The sequence below is a fragment of the Rhinolophus sinicus genome, linkage group LG15, assembly GCF_036562045.2.
Source record: "Rhinolophus sinicus isolate RSC01 linkage group LG15, ASM3656204v1, whole genome shotgun sequence".
In the NCBI taxonomy this organism is placed as follows: Eukaryota; Metazoa; Chordata; class Mammalia; order Chiroptera; family Rhinolophidae; genus Rhinolophus; species Rhinolophus sinicus.
Window position 1 is genome coordinate 7055677 of NC_133764.1, and position 22010 is coordinate 7077686.

Below are 22010 nucleotides of genomic sequence, written 5' to 3' on the forward strand. Positions count from 1 at the left end.
CAGATAGTTTTAATGACAAAACTACAAATAGGACATTAGATCAATATGGACTTTTTTCAAAAGCCCGCACAACTTCCACAGCGAGCAAAGGGTATAAGGAAAGAAATGATACCACAGCTGGCCTATGCAGATTGTTAGACGCTGACAGGAATTAAAATCTTTGTACAACAGGGTTAAAAGTAATCAATCAAGAAAGATTATAAATTTGTGATTATAATTCCTCCTTTGGTGAGGCTGACACCAAATAACCAATTCCTAACCAATCAACAGAGATAAACAACCCTCCTCTTTATCTACAACAGGGCAGAAACCAGGCATGATCAATCTACTTAAATTATTTATATGGCAGGAGAGATTTTCTTTCCTATGAGAAAATATTGTCTTTGTAAACTTAAAACCTAAGTTCAGTGCCTGACAGAGAAAATGCTTTCAAACGTTTATTGATCTGGGAATAAATCTGACATGGACAGCCCCAGACAACTCAAGTGCAGGTTAAATTAGCTAGAATAAGTTTCTGTTGTTTGCAACCAAGCATCCTGACTGATGAGAAAACCAGTACCTGTCCTCATCCCGCCACGTTTCCAAAGCACTGCTATATCCTTCAGGGCGATACTGCCTACATTTTTCATGTTGTGGCTGAGAGAAAACGAGGACATCTGTTCAAGACACTGGGAACACAAGACTCACAGCTGGCCCGGAGGCTGGCCTAGGTGCTCAGCAGCCTACGCCCCACTCAGGCAGGCCAAGGACTGAGGGGATCCATCTCCACAGCACCCCGAAGCTCTCCCCGAACACCCGGTACCATTTCAACAGCTCTGTCCACATCATCTAACACAATTTCTTCCTCAGAGTTCTCATGAGACGCATCCCCAAGCATGGGATCTTTAAGAACACTCAGAACAATGCTTCTGAAGAACAAGAATGTGTCCGAGCATATCTACTCACTAAGGCCTAGGAATATCTTTTACTGTAATTCTGAGCACAGAGCAACTCACAGGCTCACAAAAGATTGAAGTTGGAAGGAAGACATCTTTCAGCTTTATTTAGCCTTCAGCAAGATGAAAAAGAGCCGTGAATATTCTCCCTCTACTATCTTCTCAAGCAACACAAACCTTTAACATCACTTTCTACAATCAGCGAAGCTGGCTCAGGAGTTGATCAAGTTCAACCTTGGCCAAAGATCCACCAAGGGCAGCTGAGAGTCTACCGCTCAAATATGGACGAGGACCTACGCCACCAAAAGCATCTCTCCTTCACCTTCCAGACGAGGAAAAGGTGTCATTTCCTCATTGTTCATTAAGAAGAAGCATTATTTATAGTTGTCAAAAACATCAAAACCAGTCTGTCCTCAGAGGCATACTGTTTACACTGGTCCATCTTGTAACCCTCTCCCATCCTCCGCAAGGCTGTCCCCATCATCAAATTGTGAATAATTCTGTTCTCAATGTTTAACTATCTTGATTTATCTTTGAGCTCTGCAAATCAGCTGTAACAGGTAACATGAGCAAAATAACAGTTCAACAAATACTTATGGAATTAGAATTAGTAGATTGTTTTTTAATCAACATTGCACTACCCTCTCATACAACCGAGTGGGCTTCTGTTACCCTTATGGTCAGAATGCGAGAACCAGAATCCTCCCACCCAGCCTGTAAGAATGGAATCTACAGATCTTCAACACCAAACCTGAAACAGTAATAGTGAAGCCCTTATTGTTGATGGTAGTGAAGATCACGGAAAGAGCTGTGCTACGTAACAGCTGCCTCTAGAGGATGGCACTTTTAATACAATACTAATGGATCACTGTGGGTTATACGGTAGATTGTTACAAAAATAGCCACCAAGGAGTCACAGGTTCCTGTGTCCTTACCACTTTGCAATGTAACTTTGCTGCCCTATCTCCCCACCTCTTAGAGCTGGGCTGGCCTTGGGGCTCGCTTTGACCAGAGAATACAGCAGAAGGGATGTTTAATGACTTCCAAAGCTAAGCTGCATGAGGCCTTGCGGCTTGTACTTTCACCGTCGTGGAAAGCTACGGAGTCTGAACGTAAAGCATTTCAGTCCAGCTTCCTTGATGACAAAGGACCATATGGAGCGAGAGGTCCAGAAGTCCCAGCCACCCCAGCTGAGCTTAGTTGGCCCCACTAGACCTACTAGCTAAATGCAGCCTGTGAGCGAGCTCAAGGGAGAGCAGCAGAACTACCACTAACAAACAGAATCAAGAAAATCAGTTGCTCTTTTACACCACTACTCACAGGCCAAAGGCGCTAGGTAGGAATAACCTAAAAGCAATCAGAGTAGCCGCTATGGAAGGCAGGGTGGAGGTTCCTTCACAGGCCAAAGGCGCTAGGTAGGAATAACCTAAAAGCAATCAGAGTAGCCGCTATGGAAGGCAGGGTGGAGGTTCCTCAAAAAATTAAGAATAGAATTACCATATGACCCAGCAAACCCTCTCCTGTGTATCTACCAAAAATTCTGAAAACATTTATCTGTAAAGATATATGTGCTCCCATGTTCATTGCAGCTTTATTTACAGTGGCCAAGACATGGAAACAACCAAAGTATCCTTCGACGGATGATTGGTAAAGAAGTTGTGGTACATATACACAACAGAATACTATTTTGCATAAGAAAAGATGAAATAGTACCATTTGCGATAACATGGATGGATTTTGAGATTCTTATGCTGAACGAAATAAGTCGGACAGAAAAAGTTGAAAACCATATGATTTCACTGATAAGTGGTATATAAAACTGAAAACAACAAAAGAACAAGACAAACAAATGAAGAAACAAAAACTCATAGACACAGACAATAGTTTAGTGGTTACCAGAGGGTAAGGGGGGAGGAGGATGGCAGGTGAAGGTAAAGGGGATCAATATGGTGATGGAAAGAGAACTGACCCTGGGTGGTGAACACACAATGTGATATATAGATGATGTATTACAGAATTGTACACCTGAAATCTATGTAACTTGACTAATCATTGTCACCCCAATAAACTTTAATTTAAAAGAAAAAAAAGAGGTAATCAGAATCACTCCCTCTTAAGGAACACCCACTGCCACCACCATAGGGAATTCCTTAGAATGAAACGGAGGGAAAAGTGAGAACTTGAAGTACAAAGCAAGTCACTCATGTAACCCCTTCAAAGATACTGGTGAGTGACCCACAGGTACTCAGAGCATAAAGGACTGCCTTAAATTCTCATTTCTCCCTTGGCTCTAATTCTCAGTACCTCGTTTTCAAAACAGAAAGAGAATCCAGAACAACTTTTTTAATTGTTTGTAAGCACTAGTTATGAAATGAGGAACATACAATTCCAAATATGCAACTTTATATTCAAACAATTTCAGAAATGAGGAAATGAAGTGGCAGACAAGAACTTACTTTCATTCCCTTTTCTGCTGAAATTATTAAGTGATGAGTGCCCTAATTCATTTCATAAGTTCAAGAGAATAAGAGAGGATGTTAGACTTGGAATTAGAAGAAATGGGAAGCTTTGTCAGATCTGTCCTAGTCTTGCAATCTCAGGCACTCCAAGCATTACATGAGCTACTAACAGCTAATGTTACATTGCCCCGTCCCTCCTCCAGCCTTTGATACGTGAGCAATTTCCAAAAATTCATAAATCTCACTTAGAACTTTGAACTCCCATCAAAAAATAAAACACTTATTCATCAGCTATGCAGCTAAGCATTCTGGAAACTGGTCTGTGTTCTGAGTTTAAGAAACCAAGTAAATATGCCAATAGCCGCTTTTAACACATTTTGAACCGCCTGTGTGAGATGGATTTGGGGGAAATCCAATATAACAATTTACATAGAAATAGGCGCACAAATGTCACAATTATACACAAGCTAGTGTGTAGAGCAGTGGAGACAAAAAGAAAAGGCAGCTGACCTAGGCACAGAGACGGTGTTGTTTGGCATCCTGTCAACATTAAAAAGGAGTGCGGCAGCAGGAAGCTCAGGGACAGGGACAGGAAGGAAATTGTTTTTGCTTGATGCTAAGTGATCACCACTGAGACACTGGAAGCACAAAAATGGGGATTTCTGTGCTCTAGTCATTGACACACCTGTAAAACTACGATACAAACAATCCCCTATTTGGCAACACTGCTGTGGTGTGAGGATGAACAGACCTTAAAAATACAACAGCTGGTCAATGGTAGCTATGAAAAACTGGGAACTACTCTGATACCTTTCAAAACCTATCAACAACAAGAAAGAAATTCATTTTGCTTTGTAGATTCATTTAAACTACTGTCCCATAAAAATCACTATTCCTTTCCAAATCCAGCATCCATCCCAATGGTGCTCAATTAGAAACCAGAAAGGACAACAGAGAGGCAGAGCCAGTTTCGCTAGCTTTCGGTCTCAGCTCTGCTACTTACTAGCTGTACACATATTCTCTTGGGGAAGTAGGTTCATCTCTCTGCCTGAGTCCCATTCCTGCCAAATGAGATTAACATCACCTTCCTCAGAGGGGCCTTGGGAAGAGGAAAGGTGGCAGTATGTTTACCAGTGTCAGCCATTGTCATTCATTTTCCCCCAGCTTTTATTATCAATTATGTCGAGGTTTATGATGGTGAGGTCCTGTACCAGGGTGGTACTTCAGGAACACCGCTCTATGCTTCCTAAATGTTACACGTTTTCTTCAGTTGACAAGCTCAGGCCTCAGAGGCTCAGCTGCCAAAGAAAGAACCGAAATAATTCTCTCTCTGCATTCCTGACCTCTGGCAGATGATTCATAGTCTTCTTCCTGGGTAGAAAGGTTGTTTTTTTTTAAACCTGGAATATCAAGGATTCTGTTATTTCCCCATCAGTTCCGGAAGGGGTACTGCTTTGGCACAAAAGCATAACAGCTCCTAGCAGAATCTTCCAGACTCCAGACAAAGGCAAAAGCATCATGCTACTTGTTGTACACCGTATTTGACTAAAAGGCTCTTGTCTGGTTAACAGAAGTCTTCATGGATAATTTGAAGGCTTACAAGCCCCAAACTAGCTCCCAAATTGATCATTCAATCAGAAAAAAAATTTTTAACTCATTTTCTATCATAGTAAAATGGGGAGTTTATCAAGTTTCACGGAATGAAGCTCACAATTTGCCCTAAAATCCTTCCAAACCTAATATTAGAAACTCCTAATTGGTTCTTCATTCTCCAATTCAGCTAACCATCAACTCTGACGTTGATTATATGAGCCCCTCTATGATCACTAGTGATTTTAACTCAATTACGCACACGGTCATTATTATGGGTTTCTATATAGGTGGCCACACCGTTGAGCTAGCAATTCATTAAAGCCAACAGCATCACTTGGAGACCAGCAAGCAAATATAATTCCTCAGGCTAAACTGGCCAAGTCCAAACTCCTCCAAAACGCCCAGGGAGCTGCCTAATGCGGAAGCCCTGCTGGGATTACCAACACAGCACAGAAGCCAAGGCTTCACTGACATAAACAGGACTTGAGGCATCCACAGTCATGCACATGGAATCAAGCAGATTCTGTGGAGCAGAATCTTGGCTTTGAATCTCCATGGCCCCAGGTTCTCCTGTGGAGGGCTCCAGGTTCAATGAGGGGCAAAAAGTAAAAAACCTTTGTCTGAACTTCATAGCCCCCGCTGAAGTCACTGCCTTCTGAAATGACGCACTGAAGAAATACGGAGGGGAACAGAAGGGCCTCACGAATGCGTAGGACAGCACATATCCCAATTAGAAAATAAAGAACACAAACAGGTACTTGACAAAAGAAAGAATACAAATAAACCATTAGCATGAAATAATCATCAAATTCTTCCGGTTATCCAAAAAATTAAAATTGCACTTTTGCCTTTAATACCACACAGAAGTAAAAAGAATCCCAACATCAATGTTCACAAGGGTAAGAGGAAGTGGGCAGCCTCTTCTGAACTTATCACAGCTGCACTTTGACGTCTATTTGTAGTCATTTGGTATCTGCCTTCTCCAGGGCACCCTGGGCTCCAGGAGGGCAGAAACTCCATTTCTCATGTGCCTCAATGCCTAGAATTATGCCTGACCCATAAATTCCTAACATTTGTTCCGTAAACAAATGAACACAGGCAAATGAATGAACAAGCAAATTACTAATAGGAATATAAATTGTTCCACTTTCTAAGAGAGCAATATCTAGCAAATATCTTAAAATGTCCTTACAATTAACCCAGTAACTCCATTCCTAAGAATTTACACCCTTTCAAAAGTTAAAGAATATGCAAATCAAGTTACTCAAAGTAGTGATAGTTACATTATATCAGTTATAAAAATTACAGTACATCCATAACTGGAATACCAAATAAATACCATGTTTCCCCGAAAATAAGACCTAACCAGAAAATAAGCCCTAGCACGATTTTTCAGGATGACATCCCCTGAACATAAGCCCTAATGCATCTTTTGGAGCAAAAATTAATATAAGACCCGGTCTTATTTTCCAGGAAACACGGTAAATCAATCAATCAATCAATCAATAAAATACTGACATCAGAAAATATTAATAAATAGCAAGGGGTTTTTAATTGGGTGATAAGGCATGTGTGTAATAATCATTTTAGTAAAGCATATGTGAGTATAATTTATATCACTGGTGATTAACTCAAGGTGCTAGAATGTGATTTTTTTTTTCTTTTGCTACTTTTCTGTTTCAGTTTTTCTACGGTATGCATTTATTGTTTCTGTTTTAGTTATAATCTCTTTGCTTCTCACACCAAAGCTTTCTGAAAGGGACCAATCTTACTGAGGCCTAGAAAACAATTTTTAAAAAATGGCCCTAAAAATACAAAAATAATGTAACTTGGATATTTCCATACGCCTATCATTTTGTAATATTTCACAAATGGTATCTTTTGAGGTTTTTGAAGGTATACGGATCAGCTTAATTTAATAATATTTTAATCGCCAACAAAATAGGAGAAGCTTGTCCAACACAATCCTCCCCAACACCATGCTCCAAGAATTGTGCAAGTACAGGCTCCATGGGAATCTAAAGCGTTGGAATTGCAGTTACACACCCACCCTGAGAAGGTTCCAAATGGAAACCCAAAAGGTGGCAGCCATTCCCGTCAACACAATCTCCCCCCAGGTCAGGGCAGAAGAGGAAGAACGTGCTGATACCTCTGAGCTCTTCATTTATCTGCAGCTTGTTTAGCGTCCCCTTTACACCATCACCCTCACAACCATCACTGAGAAAGGCCTAACCTGCCACACACCGCGTGGGTTCCACTCACGCAGAAGCACTGTGGCCACATGCTGCTGAGAGTTCTAGCCAGGAAGGGGGAACGGTCGCGGCACAGCAAGTTGGTAAAGGTACTCAGCACCTTGCCCTGGTACTCAGAACACTTTTAAATCCATGCAATGCCTCAAACACAGGGCATTTATGTTCTCTGAGGGCATGTACGCCTCAAATTTGTGATCAAATCAACAGGGGCCCCATGAAGACAAGTGAGACACAAACGCCATGTTGATCAACTCCAACAAAACTTTCTATGCAGAATGGTCAATGGGATCCCTTCTTCTGTGATGTGTAGGCCATACAGTGATTTCCACCTCCCAATCAGACCCCTCAACATTCTAATTAAACTCCTCATCAGCTCCCCCAAAGTTCTAAGTTACTGTCTCACCATGCACGAATAGCAAAATATGAGGATTTCTGGAAAACCATCCATATAACTGACTCTTACTTTTTGACAGCTATCTTTCTAGTGGGACGAGGCACATAATACACAAACTTATGAAAGCTGTGTCAAGAAATGTCACAAGGCTCGTTCCGATTTTCAGCAATACCCCAGAACCCTGCAGTGGCTTCCAGCCAACCTCACCGCCAAGGCAGAGGCACATGTCACACAGCAGATATTCTCAGGACGGCTTGCTTGAACTCCATCCAGCAAGGAACCAAGTGCCCACTGGTGTTGGGTCCATTTATTTTCCCTGCTTGGTAAACCCACAACATCCTACCATCACCATTTTCACTTTCCATCACCCATCAGTAAAATAAGTAGATTAACCATTTTTCTAACTATACCATCAGATTTTTCGATCAGTGCTTCAAACCTTTTTTATATGTGCCGTGATGTGGAGAAAAGAACATCTGTACAACACAACGAAGGAAACACCGGGCCATTCCTGGCTAAGGGCCACTGACCTAGAGCTCTAGTAAGTGGCTCGGAGCCACAGGGCAAGGAGATCTGTATTTCAGCGGACAGGTAACATATTCGCAGCGGCACCCAAATTCAGGAGCTACCAAAACAACCAGATTCAACTTCTCCTTCTTGAAAAGTTTACTTAGAATAATACTATTAACCACACAATAAAGCCAGAATTTCATCAAACGTTAATTTTTCCCTTATCTGACAAAAATACCAATGAGGATTCCTACCTGTCATAAATAATTAACTCAGCTAAGTAATCTTATATAAACTTCATTAGCAAGTCGATTAGGAAAAAGAAAGCTGTAAAAAAAAAAGGGAATTTAGCATCACAGTGAAGATGCCCCTTTGGTCCGAGAAGACAGGGCATGTAGATCCTTTTCACAACAGAAAATCCACCATCTGCTGGCCGAAATGATATTAGGTACCCACTGGTCTTTCCAGGCGAAGTATATGTGAGCCATCCTAGAAACCTTACAGATTCAAAGCTATGGATGGATCTACTGCGTGCAAGGTAGTTTTGCTATAGTTTTGTGATATGAAAAATACATTTTTTATATGTATACAGTTTTTGAAAGTTTGTATTACGCCACTTCACTTTTGCTAAAGACCTACATTAGTAACTGAAAGAATTCCAGAGTGGATTTTCACTTTTACGAAAAAAGGTTAAGAGAAAATCGCATTCAGTGTTTGTTTTGCAGGAAGCCCTTATAGCGGCTGCCCACACCGAGCAGCGAGAGTGGCCGCCAGGTTCCTCCTGGGACCTACCCTCAGCATCTCAGCATCAAGCGCCACAGCTTTTAACTGTGTCTGTGAGCATCTGCGCTTTTTCTCAATTTTGTGCATCCGTTAGCAAGATGTGTCCTAAGGTATCAGAAAAGCCTGAGAGAGCTCGTGAGGGTGTTACGCTTAGCATAAAACTGGACATACTTACGCACTTCGATTGTGAACAAAATAAGGACATCGAGTGTTCCCAGGCCCAAAAATCAACACTTGAACAAAAATTTTTCCATATAAAATAATGGTAATTGCTTCTTCCCTTTATACCACTTCAGCTTATGAGAGGTGTCACAGAAATGCTCTAATTTCAGAGAGCAGGGGAAAACCTGTATTCAGTTTTCTCCCAGGTTCCTGGCAACCCTTGGTTTTCCTAAGTGATAGGAGTGTCTTTTGTCTAACAAGCCCTTTTCAACTTAACCAGAGTTTATATTAATGAGGTGGGGGCGGGGGGACCTACAAAACTTCTGGATGGGGGTAGGTCTCCAGAAAAATCAATCAGGTGACCAATCAAGTGATTGGAGGGTTATAACTTTTAGTCCCATCCCCTCAACTCCATTGAGGGAAGAAGGGTGGGAGACTGAGTTCAATCACCATGGCCAATGATTTCATCAGTCCTGCCTAGGTCATGAACCCCCGCTAAAAACCCTAACCAGTGAGCCTGGGGGGCTTCCTGGTTGGTGAACACATCAAAATCCTAGGAGGCTGACACACGCAGAGAGAGCACGAAAGCTGTGCACCAACTCTCTCCACACCTGCCCCTGTGCATCTTTTTCCATGTGGCTGTTCCTGAGTTGTATCTTTTAAAGTAAACTGGTAAATGTAAGTGTCTTCTGAGTTTTGTGACCTGTTCTAGGAAATAACTGAACTTGGGGCGGGGGTAGGGTGGGGAGGGTGGTAAGGAACCCTCTAATTTGTAGTCAGCCAAGCAGAAGTGTGAATAGCCTGGGAACCACATTTGCAGCTGCATCTGAAGTGGGGGCAGTTTTGTGGCGCTGAACCCTTTAACCTGTGAGATCTGATCTGATGGTAATTTCAGGTAGATAGTGTCAGAATAGAATTGAATTGTTGAACACCCAGTTGGTGTCAGGAAACACCCGAGTGTCAGTATTTGAAATACTGAAAAGTAAAAAATATTAAGATTTCCTAAAGGCAACAGAAGTCAGTTTCAAGAAATAAATCTTTTACTTCCATTAATACTTGAATTGATTATTTACACTATCCAAACCTATAAGCAAGCCTAAAAACAGGTGAAAAATACTCCAATTCAATTAGAGATAAAGTGAAAAGACATCTCTTATGGATATATTTTTCTCTATCATATATCAACAGTCAATGTATAAACAGATATAACATATCATCAAAGATTATCAAGCCAGAAGTCCTCAAATACCTGGCAGACTCTTGATTTCATGAAGGTCTTAGAGCAAAGAATGAACGTACACGACCACAGCACGCTAGCTCGGGGAAATCAGAAACAGGGTCTTATTTACTTCTTTTCCTTTCTATTTGGCTCCACAATGGATCACAGTTAGCTTTTTATTCCGAGATGACTTCACTCCCTCACCCTACTGCCTAATTAGCTTATGCTCAAAGCAAATACTTCACACCACCATATAAAACTTTACCTATAATAACCTGCTTTTCACCATATGCCCTTAGGAATCCACAAAGGCAAAAGAAGGAATCAATTTTGTTGTTATATATAACTTTGCCCATATTTTAATTCAGTAAAATAATCTAGAAAGCCTTCATGTAAACTTTTATCACTAAATGGCACCTTTAAATGACAATAAGGCTCAATTTTACTGACCATTTGTACTGATGGCTGGACAAAACCTGCACTCAAATAAATGTATGAGATATTTACTGCTGTGAAGCAGTGGAAGATAAGCATTGTTACAGTAGCTGGCACTACCTAAAACAGAAGGAAAGCTTTATTTCAAAGATGACTTCCCCAATTCTAAAACACCATCAATAGTTTAGCAATAATTTAATAACTGCAGAAGGACAAAAAAGAAAAACCACCATATAACTTTTGACTAGTCATCACCAGCATACTATATTTATACAATAACCCCTTCCTTTTTTCAGGAACACACTCAACATTTGAACATACGCATTCTTCACATTCAGAACCTAAGTATTCATCTGGATGATTTCTGACCACTGTAAATTAGATATAATTGCACTTGACGTATCACAAGAATTCAAATAATTCTTGAATTAATGAATAATCCAAGGTTAAGTTTTCGATTTAACACCTTTAAGACAAATACTTTTCACTCAGACATCTCAATTGTGGGTTTTATCTGTATTCCTTAGTAGATCTAATTTGCCAATTCATTTTCTTTCTCAAGCAAAATATGTATAACTAGAACTTATGTAGGTTCTTTGAAAAAGTTAGCCAGAGCTTACCGAGAGAAATAATCTTTACTCACCAAACCGCATAACACACAACTTAGTCAGACTTCTTCTGGTTTTAAAAAAGATATCTGGCATTTTTAACTGCCTGAGTTACACAACAAGTAACAATCTTTTCTATACTCAATTTTTTCCATGTCAGTGCTGCATTACATACACTATACATCTTTTTAAAGAAATTTTAAGTAATAATTTGCAATCCAAATTTTAATTCAAACATCATTGTGTTATTCCCAAAGCAAATAACAGAGGTGGAAAAAGAATAACATCTACACAAAGCTCACATTGTGTATGTGTAAGCAACAACTACTGCCGTCACACTCCTCTCACCAGCACGTAAACAGCTTCTTTTCGGTCTCCATTGAATAATACCTCCCAGTTTAAAAATCATTAAGATGTGAATCACACTTCCATTTCTTAGTGGACACAATTAAGTTACTATTTGCTGCCCATAAATATAGTCTATAAATCGAGGTTTTTAAAGGTTAAAGCAGTATTAATCAAGAGGGTAACATGCACTCAGAGAGGATCCGTGGTAGCCTATCTACTTCCTGAACGTAGCCTACGTAAGAGTGTCCTGACACATTTCTCTAATTTGTTATTTACAAGTTGTGTAAGATCAAATCAATTTTAGAACGTCAGGAAAGAGAGACTTTAATAATTTAGTTACAAGATGGGTGACTGAATAGAAAAGGTGAAAAAGGAGAGTTGGGTAAGAAACTGCTACTACTGAAGGGTGAATAATGACACCTGTTGGACAAGATATACCAGCAACTCGAAAGGTAATTGGAACACAAGTAGTTCACCAGGTTTTTTAATACCCTGGATGAGAACTCTTATTTACTTCTACTCTCACGAAACTGCCTTTTGATGACTAATTCTGGCTCCCAAGTACTGGGAAGGGTAATGCCCTGAAGGACCTGAATATTCTAAGCACTGAATATAAATGAATAAACAAAGCTGGACTCCAGTTTAGGATTGATCTTAATTTGGCAGCACTGGTCTGACATACCCACTGCTTCGATAACTTCACCAAAAAATGTCAAGAATTATTATTTGACATTTAAAAGTTTAAAAGGCCAGATTAATGAATAGGTCAACTCATGTTCCAGGATACGAAGGATAAATGTCCACTTTTAATTCTCTCATAGTACAGAAAATCACAATAAATGTCTGTGTATGTGTGTGTGCATATGTACACATACTTTTATATCCTTCAAACAGTGGTGCAGTTAAGTCAGAGATATGCTTAACTCTGTAATTTGCATTCAATGGTATGCCCCAAACACAAACAGTTGTTTTTTTTTGGCTGACTACAGCTACTATTTGCAAAGCTCAACAATGTTTGGAAACACAAATTAACCAGTCCCTAATGAAGTAATTTAGACAAACATCATTGATGGTGGCCAAAACCATCACGTGAAAGGCTCATGGGGAACTTGAGTCTATACAAATCACAGTAACAGCACCTAAACCCACACTGATCAGTCTTAATGAGCCTACAACCAGAAATCACACGCTTCCTGATGTGATGCAACAAGAAACACACAGCTCCACCTATGAAGTGTTCTTGCCAAAAATCTGAATCTCTACATGAAGCCTGTCTATCTAGCTACGGTACCAAGTAACAGGAAATACAGGGCAAAGAGGAACATGTGAAACATTAATTACTAAGAGGATGTAGTCAGCCAAATCCAATGTGCAAAATGCTACAAAATACATAACCCAATTTTTTTCAACGGATAAAGGGCAAGAAAAAAAATGAAGAGAAGAGGGAACTACTCCAGGTCTAGAGAAACCTTAAGACTTATCAACCAAATGCAATGTGTGTGGACCTCACTGAGATCTCAGCTTGAAACAATCAACTGTAAGTATGGCATTTGTAAGGCATTTGAAGAAATCTGAACATTTGAGTGGCTATCTGATAATACTGTGTTGTTTATTTAATGGTGTAACATGGTATTGAGGTTATGTAATTAAGAGTCCTTATCACTTAGAAGATATGTGACTGACAGACCTGTGGATGAAATAATGACAATTAGAATCAGCTTCAAGATATTTCAGTAGAAATAGATGGAGGGAAGAGGAACAAATGAAATAAAATTGGCTGTATATTGATAACTGTTGATGCTATGTAATGGGTACACGGGGTTTATTATACTATTTCATTTGTGTGCGTGTTTGAAAACTTCTATAATTAAAAGTTTTAAAAATTAGATAATTTGCTCTCTTTCACCCCTAACTAAAAGAAAGTGGGCGGGACAACTCATTGTTAGGAGTCTCTCTCTATATACAAATCTGTCCGTATGTGTGCATGGCTATGCCCCCTTGTCCGCTGACTCCCAAGTTTCCTGACCTACCCATCTTGGTCAGCTGTTCTCCAGACACACAAGACTCTCACTTGAGAATCCCACAGAAATTCATTTGCTGCATCCATCTAGGCCAGAATAATTCTGAGTTCTGTACTGAACATTCTTCCCCAGTGGAAGGACCCCTAAGTCCCTAGCTTCAGAGCCACAGGAAAGAATCTTTCCACTTACTGTTGTGTCAGGCTTATTAGTAACATTATGAAACTTTCTGGGCCAGAAAGTCAGAAATGACATAAACGGTAAGTCCAGACCTCCTGACCATTTGCGATTAAAGACCCTCAAAAGCCATTTGGTTTGAAAACCATTCCTTTGAGCGCCCACTGCTTTCTTTCAAGAATCCATAAAACACTATGGTTGACAGCATATAACCTGTGACCAGACCAAGGTCACAGTTGTGTTACTCATTAATTGTATGACTTTGGAAATTTTACTTCATCTTTCTGTGCTGCAGTTTCCTCATCTCTAATAATTATTATACCTACTTCATAAGGTTGTTGTAAGAATTAAAGGAGTTAATATAAAGTGCTTCGAACAAGGTTTGGCACACAGTACATAAGAGTTATCTAATATTATATCGACCACACGGTCTGCCTCAACATGTTCAATCACTCAAACATAAGCTTCTACAGCACGGGCTCTAGATTTAATTCATCTTTAAAGACCTCGGTGCCTCTTACCATCAGTGGTATACCTATATTTGTTAAATATCACATTTGTGTAATGTTATAAAAGGTTCTCTAAAAAGGAGTGAATATGCTTATATACACTTTTGTTTCCGATTAATGCTCATTTAATTCTACCTAATAAGGTGATGAACACCAACATGGAAGCTACAAGATTTTTTAGAACATCTTTTCATCTGGACACTTGAGCCTGGGTTTTGAAAGCATTCATAAAATCATGTAGTGAGAAGTCAAGTATTTGCTATATCTTGTTTGAAAACCATCACCCTAAATTTTTAAGCTAAGTTGAAAACCACTTTGATTAACTTGAGATTTAGTTGGGAAGTCTCTGAAAACTTTCCATATCATTTCTGCCCTTTATCTGTTCAACTACAAAAGTTTTGTCAACTATCCCTTCATTGTTCATAGTAAAGTTCAACTGGCAGCTGAAGGGAAACTTTCTGCAATGTGGGCAAATCACTAATTTTTTTTTTTTGTTCAAATATATCACACATTAAGTTTCTCTAAATGATTTTTAAGGTGCAATAACTTTTCGAAATGAAAACTTTCTTCTTCTAGCATCAAAAACCACTTTTCAGGAGAAATTAATGTTTCCATCAGTTCTACGTTCAAAGATAAGTAGGCAACGTTCCCCCAGCAATGGTACCGCATAGAAAGGGACAAAATGAACCTTGACTCCTCCTACACCACTACTACAGACCTTGGGTTTTCATGAGTCTAGAGGCTGTTTCCAAGCAGATCGACTGTCCACTGGCAATTTACCACAGTCCACAAAGACAGTGATGAATATACTGGACACTAGTTGGGCTTATGGCTTATGGTAAATACCACAGAAGTCTCATTTTCAACTAACTTCAGCATCTACATAAATTTAAATAAACTTTGTTAAACTCCAATAGTAGCAAATGTGGTCTTTCTGTTTCTTAGGGCTGCTGAAAAACTTAGCTTAGTTTTAAAAATTCCAAATGATAAAATGTTAGTCATTGGGTATACATTTTTGCCACATAAAATGGCAAACTGGAAATTTAATAAGCTGAATTTTCTAAGCTCTTAGTTCTAAATGTAGACCGGCTTGGCCCTCCCTCCACTCCTTACTCCCCCCAGTTTTCTCTTATACTCCCCCTCCAAAAAAGTTAAATACTCTCTTGAGCAAAACATCACCTTTTGTAGACATTTCTTATCAGGTCAAAAAACATATTAATGACATCCTCAAATTTCTAGAAAGACTCATAAAACATTATCACTCCTCTGTATTGTTTCCAACTTAAAAATAATTAGAGATACTTAATTTAAAAGAATATCTTCACAATGAAATGAGACTCTGTCATTAGGATACCTCCACTTTTTTCTCCAAATACTCTGATGTGCAGTGTGACCAAAAACAATCACTACCTGTAACCCAATTTCCATCAGTGACTTCGAAGATAAGTCACCTCTGGAGCATATAATTTTCTAAATAAACATTCCATTGCTATGCAAACATTCCCAAGGCAAACAGCTTTTAAAAGCCACTAGGTTTTTAAAGCTACCAAAAGTGTAAAAGTAAACGCTACAGACTCAGCACTATCAAAACTTGTCTTGAGCACTCAAACCTCTACAGCCATGGGCTAAAAATATCCTGAAGTACAGGAGGGAAAGAAAGACTAAAAGAGCCCTCGTGTGAAAACGAAATATTAACAGAGTATTTTCCAAACTGCTAACTACTCTCACATTGATTAGCACAGGACTCTGTTGGGCATTTTCTGAAGACAATCCCTATGCGCCTGGATCCTTAATGGGTCATAATTCTCACGCAGATTAAAAAAAAATCAGAATGGTGATACACTGAGGTAAATTGGACATTTATAAAAGGATTTCTCAAAAACTGTGTTTCTAGGCAAATCTACTACTCCCTTCAAAAAGATTGGTTTTATAAAGCAAAGCAAATCATATACTAAAAAACAGTGTTTACATGTTAGCTCATTAGAGCCATTGACGTATGATTGATAATTCAAACTTGGTCATAAATCACATAAACATCTTTACAAGTACAAATTATTTTGAAATGATAAATGATGAACTTATCAACCTTCTAAATGTAGGAGCTCTACATTGTAAAGAATATTTTTCCCTTAAGTTGTCTGACTTTCAGACTTCAGAAAAATTCAATGATCCAACAGTGTTAAAAGAAACATTGCTATTTTAAATAATTATAACTTTATTTATTACATATTATCTTAAATATATATTATCTTAATCATATATATTTAGAAAACAAAGAGCAAATAAATGCACAAACTATAATTGATTAAAAAAAAACATAAAGTGCAAAGTGGATTTTTATTGAATTTCTATAAAAATCTGGTTCCAAAATCAAATACGTAATCTCACACTATTTGCTTGTGTGTGTGTATATACTTATACACACATCTCCAATAAAACTCCACTAACTTATAACAGGCAATTGTGATAAACTGATTGGAATAGTGATGTGGTAATATAAAAAAACAAAAACTAGGTGAAAGGCAAACAATGGAAAAAATTAATCCTTCAGAGCTTCCATTAGTCATCAGAATTATCTTACAATCCATCTTTTCGATTTGTGGTAGAGAATTCAGCATTTGAAGCAGCAGTAACTCAAACTTACTACTTTTAACAAGCTCTAGTTTTGCACTCTTTTGCCCCATCCCCTCCTATGACTACTGTATGGTATATAATTATTTTTAGTAAATTAATTAGAAGTTTTTCTGATAATTCTGAAAAACTCTTAGAATAGAACTGGAGATTCTGACACTAGAATATGCCCTAACAGGTGAGAAAATACTGCTTTGGTGATTTGAAGCCCTCTATTTTTAAAGAAATGAGTGCCCACTTTCAACATAAAGTTAATGTCTATATTCCAGAGCAAACTGGAAGATTGATTGTCTGCAAATATTACAAAATTGTACTTTTCATTTTTAAGTCATGCCAATCACAGGACCAGTTTTGGAAAAAGGTGCTGAAAACTTATCCTAAAATGTAGGTACCAACAGCACAAAAATCAATGCTGTCAACTTAGAGCACCTCCAACACCCCAGCTCCAAGCCTCCCTCGTGTGTGCTCCCTTTCCTAGAATCTTCACTGAAGTCCCAGGCAGCACACACAGCTCAGACCCACTACTGGATCTCTGAGTCATGGTCTGCAATCAGGAAAGCAGCTACCCTGAGACCCCTCCTGCTCGGTCTCTCCTGACAGAACAGCAGGAGCAAAGATGCCCAGTACACATCTGCTCTGCACTGCCTCACCCTGGGCTAAGTTGCTAGTGGTAGTTGAACACGTACAGTCAACACAAGATCAGCTCAAGTTCACTGCACTAACAGCCCACTAAGGGGAGGGATCAATTCTATTCATTTCTGTACCAATAATCTCCCTCGCTTTATGATACCGAGGTATCTAATACATGTTAAGTGAATGCATGTATAAAACTGTGTTGAATCCGAAAAGTGGGAAATGAAGAGGAGGACCTCCCAGAGAGGGAGAAATAAAAAGGGAGATGTGAGAAAGCATCACAGTGTGATGAGGCAGTGAAGGCTACCCAAAGAAAGCCTCGAAATGAGAATATACATGCGTCCTTGTAGATTATTCCATGTGTATTAAAACAGGCAATGTGCAAATTTATCATTTCTATAACAATGGGAAAAGGACAGGACTATTTAGACAATCTAAAGGTATTTTTATTCTACCTACAAAGCTATTTATAGACACTGCATACACATTTTAAACTTAATAAAATCAATGTTTCTCTTGTTTTACGTCCACAATAGGACTAAAAAAAAACGGCAACAATGTGAATGCAAAACATCAGCATTTTTCTTTAGATGTTATGTCTATAAAAACTAAAAATTATATTAAACAGACACTTTATACTAAAATGTGAATGAAAGCTAAAAACTGTCCTAGTAAATGTGTGAAAAGAGCATAGAAGTTGTAACGTCATTACATATATATATAGGTATGCTCACTATAGGAAGAAAATACCGTTCCTACTGTCTTTAATTTAAAGTAAGAGAAGAATGATAATATGGATCGATTAAAGTTTTATCCTAGGGTCTAGGTACCCTACTCTATTACTTATTATATGTTTGTATCATGGGTAAACCATTCAAGAAATAAATCTTTGTTAACTACCTTTCAAAGGAACTCACAGTATTCAATCAATGGAAATTAAGCGTTTATTTCCATCATAAAATTTAAAAACAGCAGAAATGTTTTCTCCAGATTAAACTTTGTTTCCTCTGAACTAACTTTCTTAAGAATGATACATTATCAGAGGATCTAAAACATACAGCATGGTGACTATAGTTAACAATACTGTACTATATACTTGAAAGTTGCTTAGAGAGTAAATCGTAAATGTTCTCAAAAAAGAAATATTAACTATGTGAGGTGATGGAAGCGTTAACTAACTACTGTGGTAATCATTTTGCAATATATTAGTGTATCAAATCACCACACTGTACACGTTAAACTTACACAGTGTTATAGGTCAATTATATTTCAATATAAGTAGGGGGGGAAGAGTGACATATAGAGAAAAGTGGTCATCATTCTTCCTCTCTAAGAATAAATACGCAGAAAATGAAACTAGTTACATTTATTTTATTTTGGGATGTTTTTAGATAAACTGGAGAATAGTCTGAGTTGGGATTTTTTAAAACTGCATTTTTAATACAAATGATATTTAACACAAATGATATTTAAGCTTTAAATGCATTTGTTTTAGTTCTATAAATTGTGCTTTTTACAGAAAACATATTCTGTATTCTATGAAGACTCCTGTCCTAATATAAAACATTGGGGGAGGGGAGAGGCAGGAGGAAGAAACAAGCTTTGTTTTAAAGAAAAATAATAAAATGCATTAAATATATGGTTTAAAACAAATCAGTTTTAAAGCACTAGATCTTTGATAGTTATTTATTTTTTGCATTACAATCTTAAAAGTGAACTTTCCTCAACTTGTGACTTAAATTATGGTTAAGTTCAAATTCCTACATACATCTTTCATAACTATATACACATGTATACCTATCGATACCTTTCTATACCCTGTATATATCTTTCTAAAACTAGTATATCTTTCAACATCTATATACATCTTAATATAATATATGTATATGTATATATATATATATATCTTTCTATACCTGTATGCATTTGAATATCTATATATAATGTCTTTATTCTAGTTCAATTTCAAATGGAAAACATGAAAAATTTACAATCAACAATATAACAAATTTTTTTTTCTTTTTGTATGTGGAAAAAGAATGAAAAATGGAAGCTCTTTTAATGTAAAATTGCCATGGTTGGTTAGTTGAAACAATAGTAGACACATTCCCAATACCAAGATGGATATGAAAAAAAAATAATAAGTAGCATAGTATCATAAAATGTGTAGCTTACTTTGTGCCTTTTCACAGAAGTTTATCTGAAAGCCTAAAGTAAAAGAGATAAGTTCCAGTTCATTTACTGTAAATCAAACAAACTAAAATTAGAACATGACATTGCATTTTTATATTACATTTTGAATCAAACAAATTTAGGAACAGTTCAAATCACATAACCCCCACCATCACAGAGATAACTGTAACACACGGGCTTTCTTTAAAAATTCAGCTTTTTCTAATGTAGATGTCCTTTAGTATGGTACTGAAATCAAGTTTAAATTATAAGAGTTATACTGTCTTTATCTTTATTTTACACATCTATTCAATAAAAAGAACAGCTATTAGCCCTTGGAAATTAAGAGTAACTTTTAAGACAGATTTGTCTATTCTTTCAACCTACAAATTCAAAACATATTTCCAGTTATTTTATTAACTCAGATTAGTGACTTAGAAATATTCTTAATTACTACCTATATTTCAAAACTTTTAGTAGCTCCTAAATTGTGAAACCTAAACACATACAGCAACATTTCCTAGTCTATTTATTAGCTAACTTCCAATGATAAGACAATGAACTACTGAAGAGGTGCTGAAATTCTTCTGAAGTAGGCCTGAAAAAGGAAAAAAAAGACCACGTCCCTAGGAATAAGACAGAGTAGGACTTCAGTTATAGGAAGAAAACTTGTAAATTCTCTTTAGAAACATGAACATTTCCCAAATCCAACTGAATCTGTTTATACCTTATGTATATAGTGTATACAGGTATAAGTTTTTAGAAAATGTACCCAGTAAAATAAGCTGTATAAAACAACAGCCTTCTCAAAATATTCTTTCACCCCCTTAGTTCATCGGGTGAACAGCTGGTTTTCTTAGTGGTCTACCTATGCCTGTGTTTATTACTGCTTTGGGGAACAAAATGGAGCAAGTAAATTTAGAATGAGTATCACTTAAGCATGTACTTACACAAATTCAATCAAAACTTGTTAAGAAAAAGAACCAGGACTAGAGGAAGAATATGTTTAAGTAGTCTTCCCCATTCCGTTATTAAAACGCTTAGGATTCTAAGATAAAGATCTCACCTATAATGCAGAAAACCGAAAAATGCTAAGTGGCTACTTTGACAGGAAGGTGCCTTCGCGCACAGGCATAACCCACTGCTTACCACTTAACGCCACAAACGCAGTGGAGGAGGAGGAGGAATGCAGACGGCACGGAGCAGAAGTACTGGGGGCAAACCTGGAGGCAGGGCACGGACACTCGTCTCTACCACTGAAGCTCAGTAGGTGCCCCACCAGGTGTGCAGCAGAAAGACCGCGTAAAGGAAAAACTCGGAGATCCAGGGATCCTATAAGCCTAAGCAACTATCTCCTCCCCGTCAGCCATCTCCTCCCAGGCAAAATGAGCCGAGCAAAGTCAGGAGGACAGGGAACGGCTCTCTGGAAGCACCGATGGGACAGAGAGCACGGCGGAGTCCGAGCCACAGGTCAGAAGCCAGTCTCCCACGCTCTCCCACTGGAAGAGGGGAGGAAAATCCACCTGTACCACCATGGAGAGGAAGCTGATTCAACACTGAAACAACTTTAAGGCAATAGTTACTCTTCTCTGTCTAGCTTTAAATACAGACAATGGTTGCTACTAGGTAGCAAAAATAAAAGGTGAGAGAAGAGGTGAACAAAATAGCAATATGAACGAAGAAAGGAACAAGAAAAATAAATTTGAAAGGTATGAAACAATGAGTTGCATCTCTGTATATGGTTGTATAAAAAAACAGGTTACATGATAAAGCATAATAAATAAATAAAAATGTTCAAAGGTATATGTAACATACCAATTCCTCTCTAATACTTAGAAGTTAAGCCCACTTTTAAGTACTTAAAAATTCTCAAAACTTGAAGTTCTGTCAGTACAGAATTAATGCAAGTAGCTGAAAAGAGAAGGGGTGAAATTCTCAAAGCACAACTAAGACAACAGACTTGGTCTTTTTACCTAATTATGGATGAAGAGACCAGGTGAATGAATTCTAAGCCTTGTATATCAACATCCATCTCTGCATCATTTCTCACTCAAGAAAGACTTGCCGACTACTATCTGACCCAGAGTCCACTGGGCAAGTGAGGGCTAAACTAACTGGAACTGAATGGCTCATCTTTTCCTTGGAATTCCATTTAATCTTATCAATTAAATC

The 22010-nt window shown here is 38.1% G+C and overlaps 1 protein-coding gene across 5 annotated transcripts in view; it reads right to left on the reverse strand.

The window, feature by feature from the left end:
- Window positions 1-22010, reverse strand: part of MAP2K4 (mitogen-activated protein kinase kinase 4) — a 115699-nt gene that overhangs the window by 85553 nt on the left and 8136 nt on the right. For 4 of the 5 annotated variants that reach the window (XM_074320699.1, XM_074320698.1, XM_074320701.1 and 1 more), the window contains exon 2: window positions 19842-19874. The exons of the other annotated variant lie outside the window; for it this stretch is intronic. In XM_074320699.1, the coding sequence (XP_074176800.1) occupies window positions 19842-19874 (33 nt within the window). The remainder of the gene's footprint in view (window positions 1-19841; window positions 19875-22010) is intronic. 5 annotated transcript variants of the gene reach the window in all.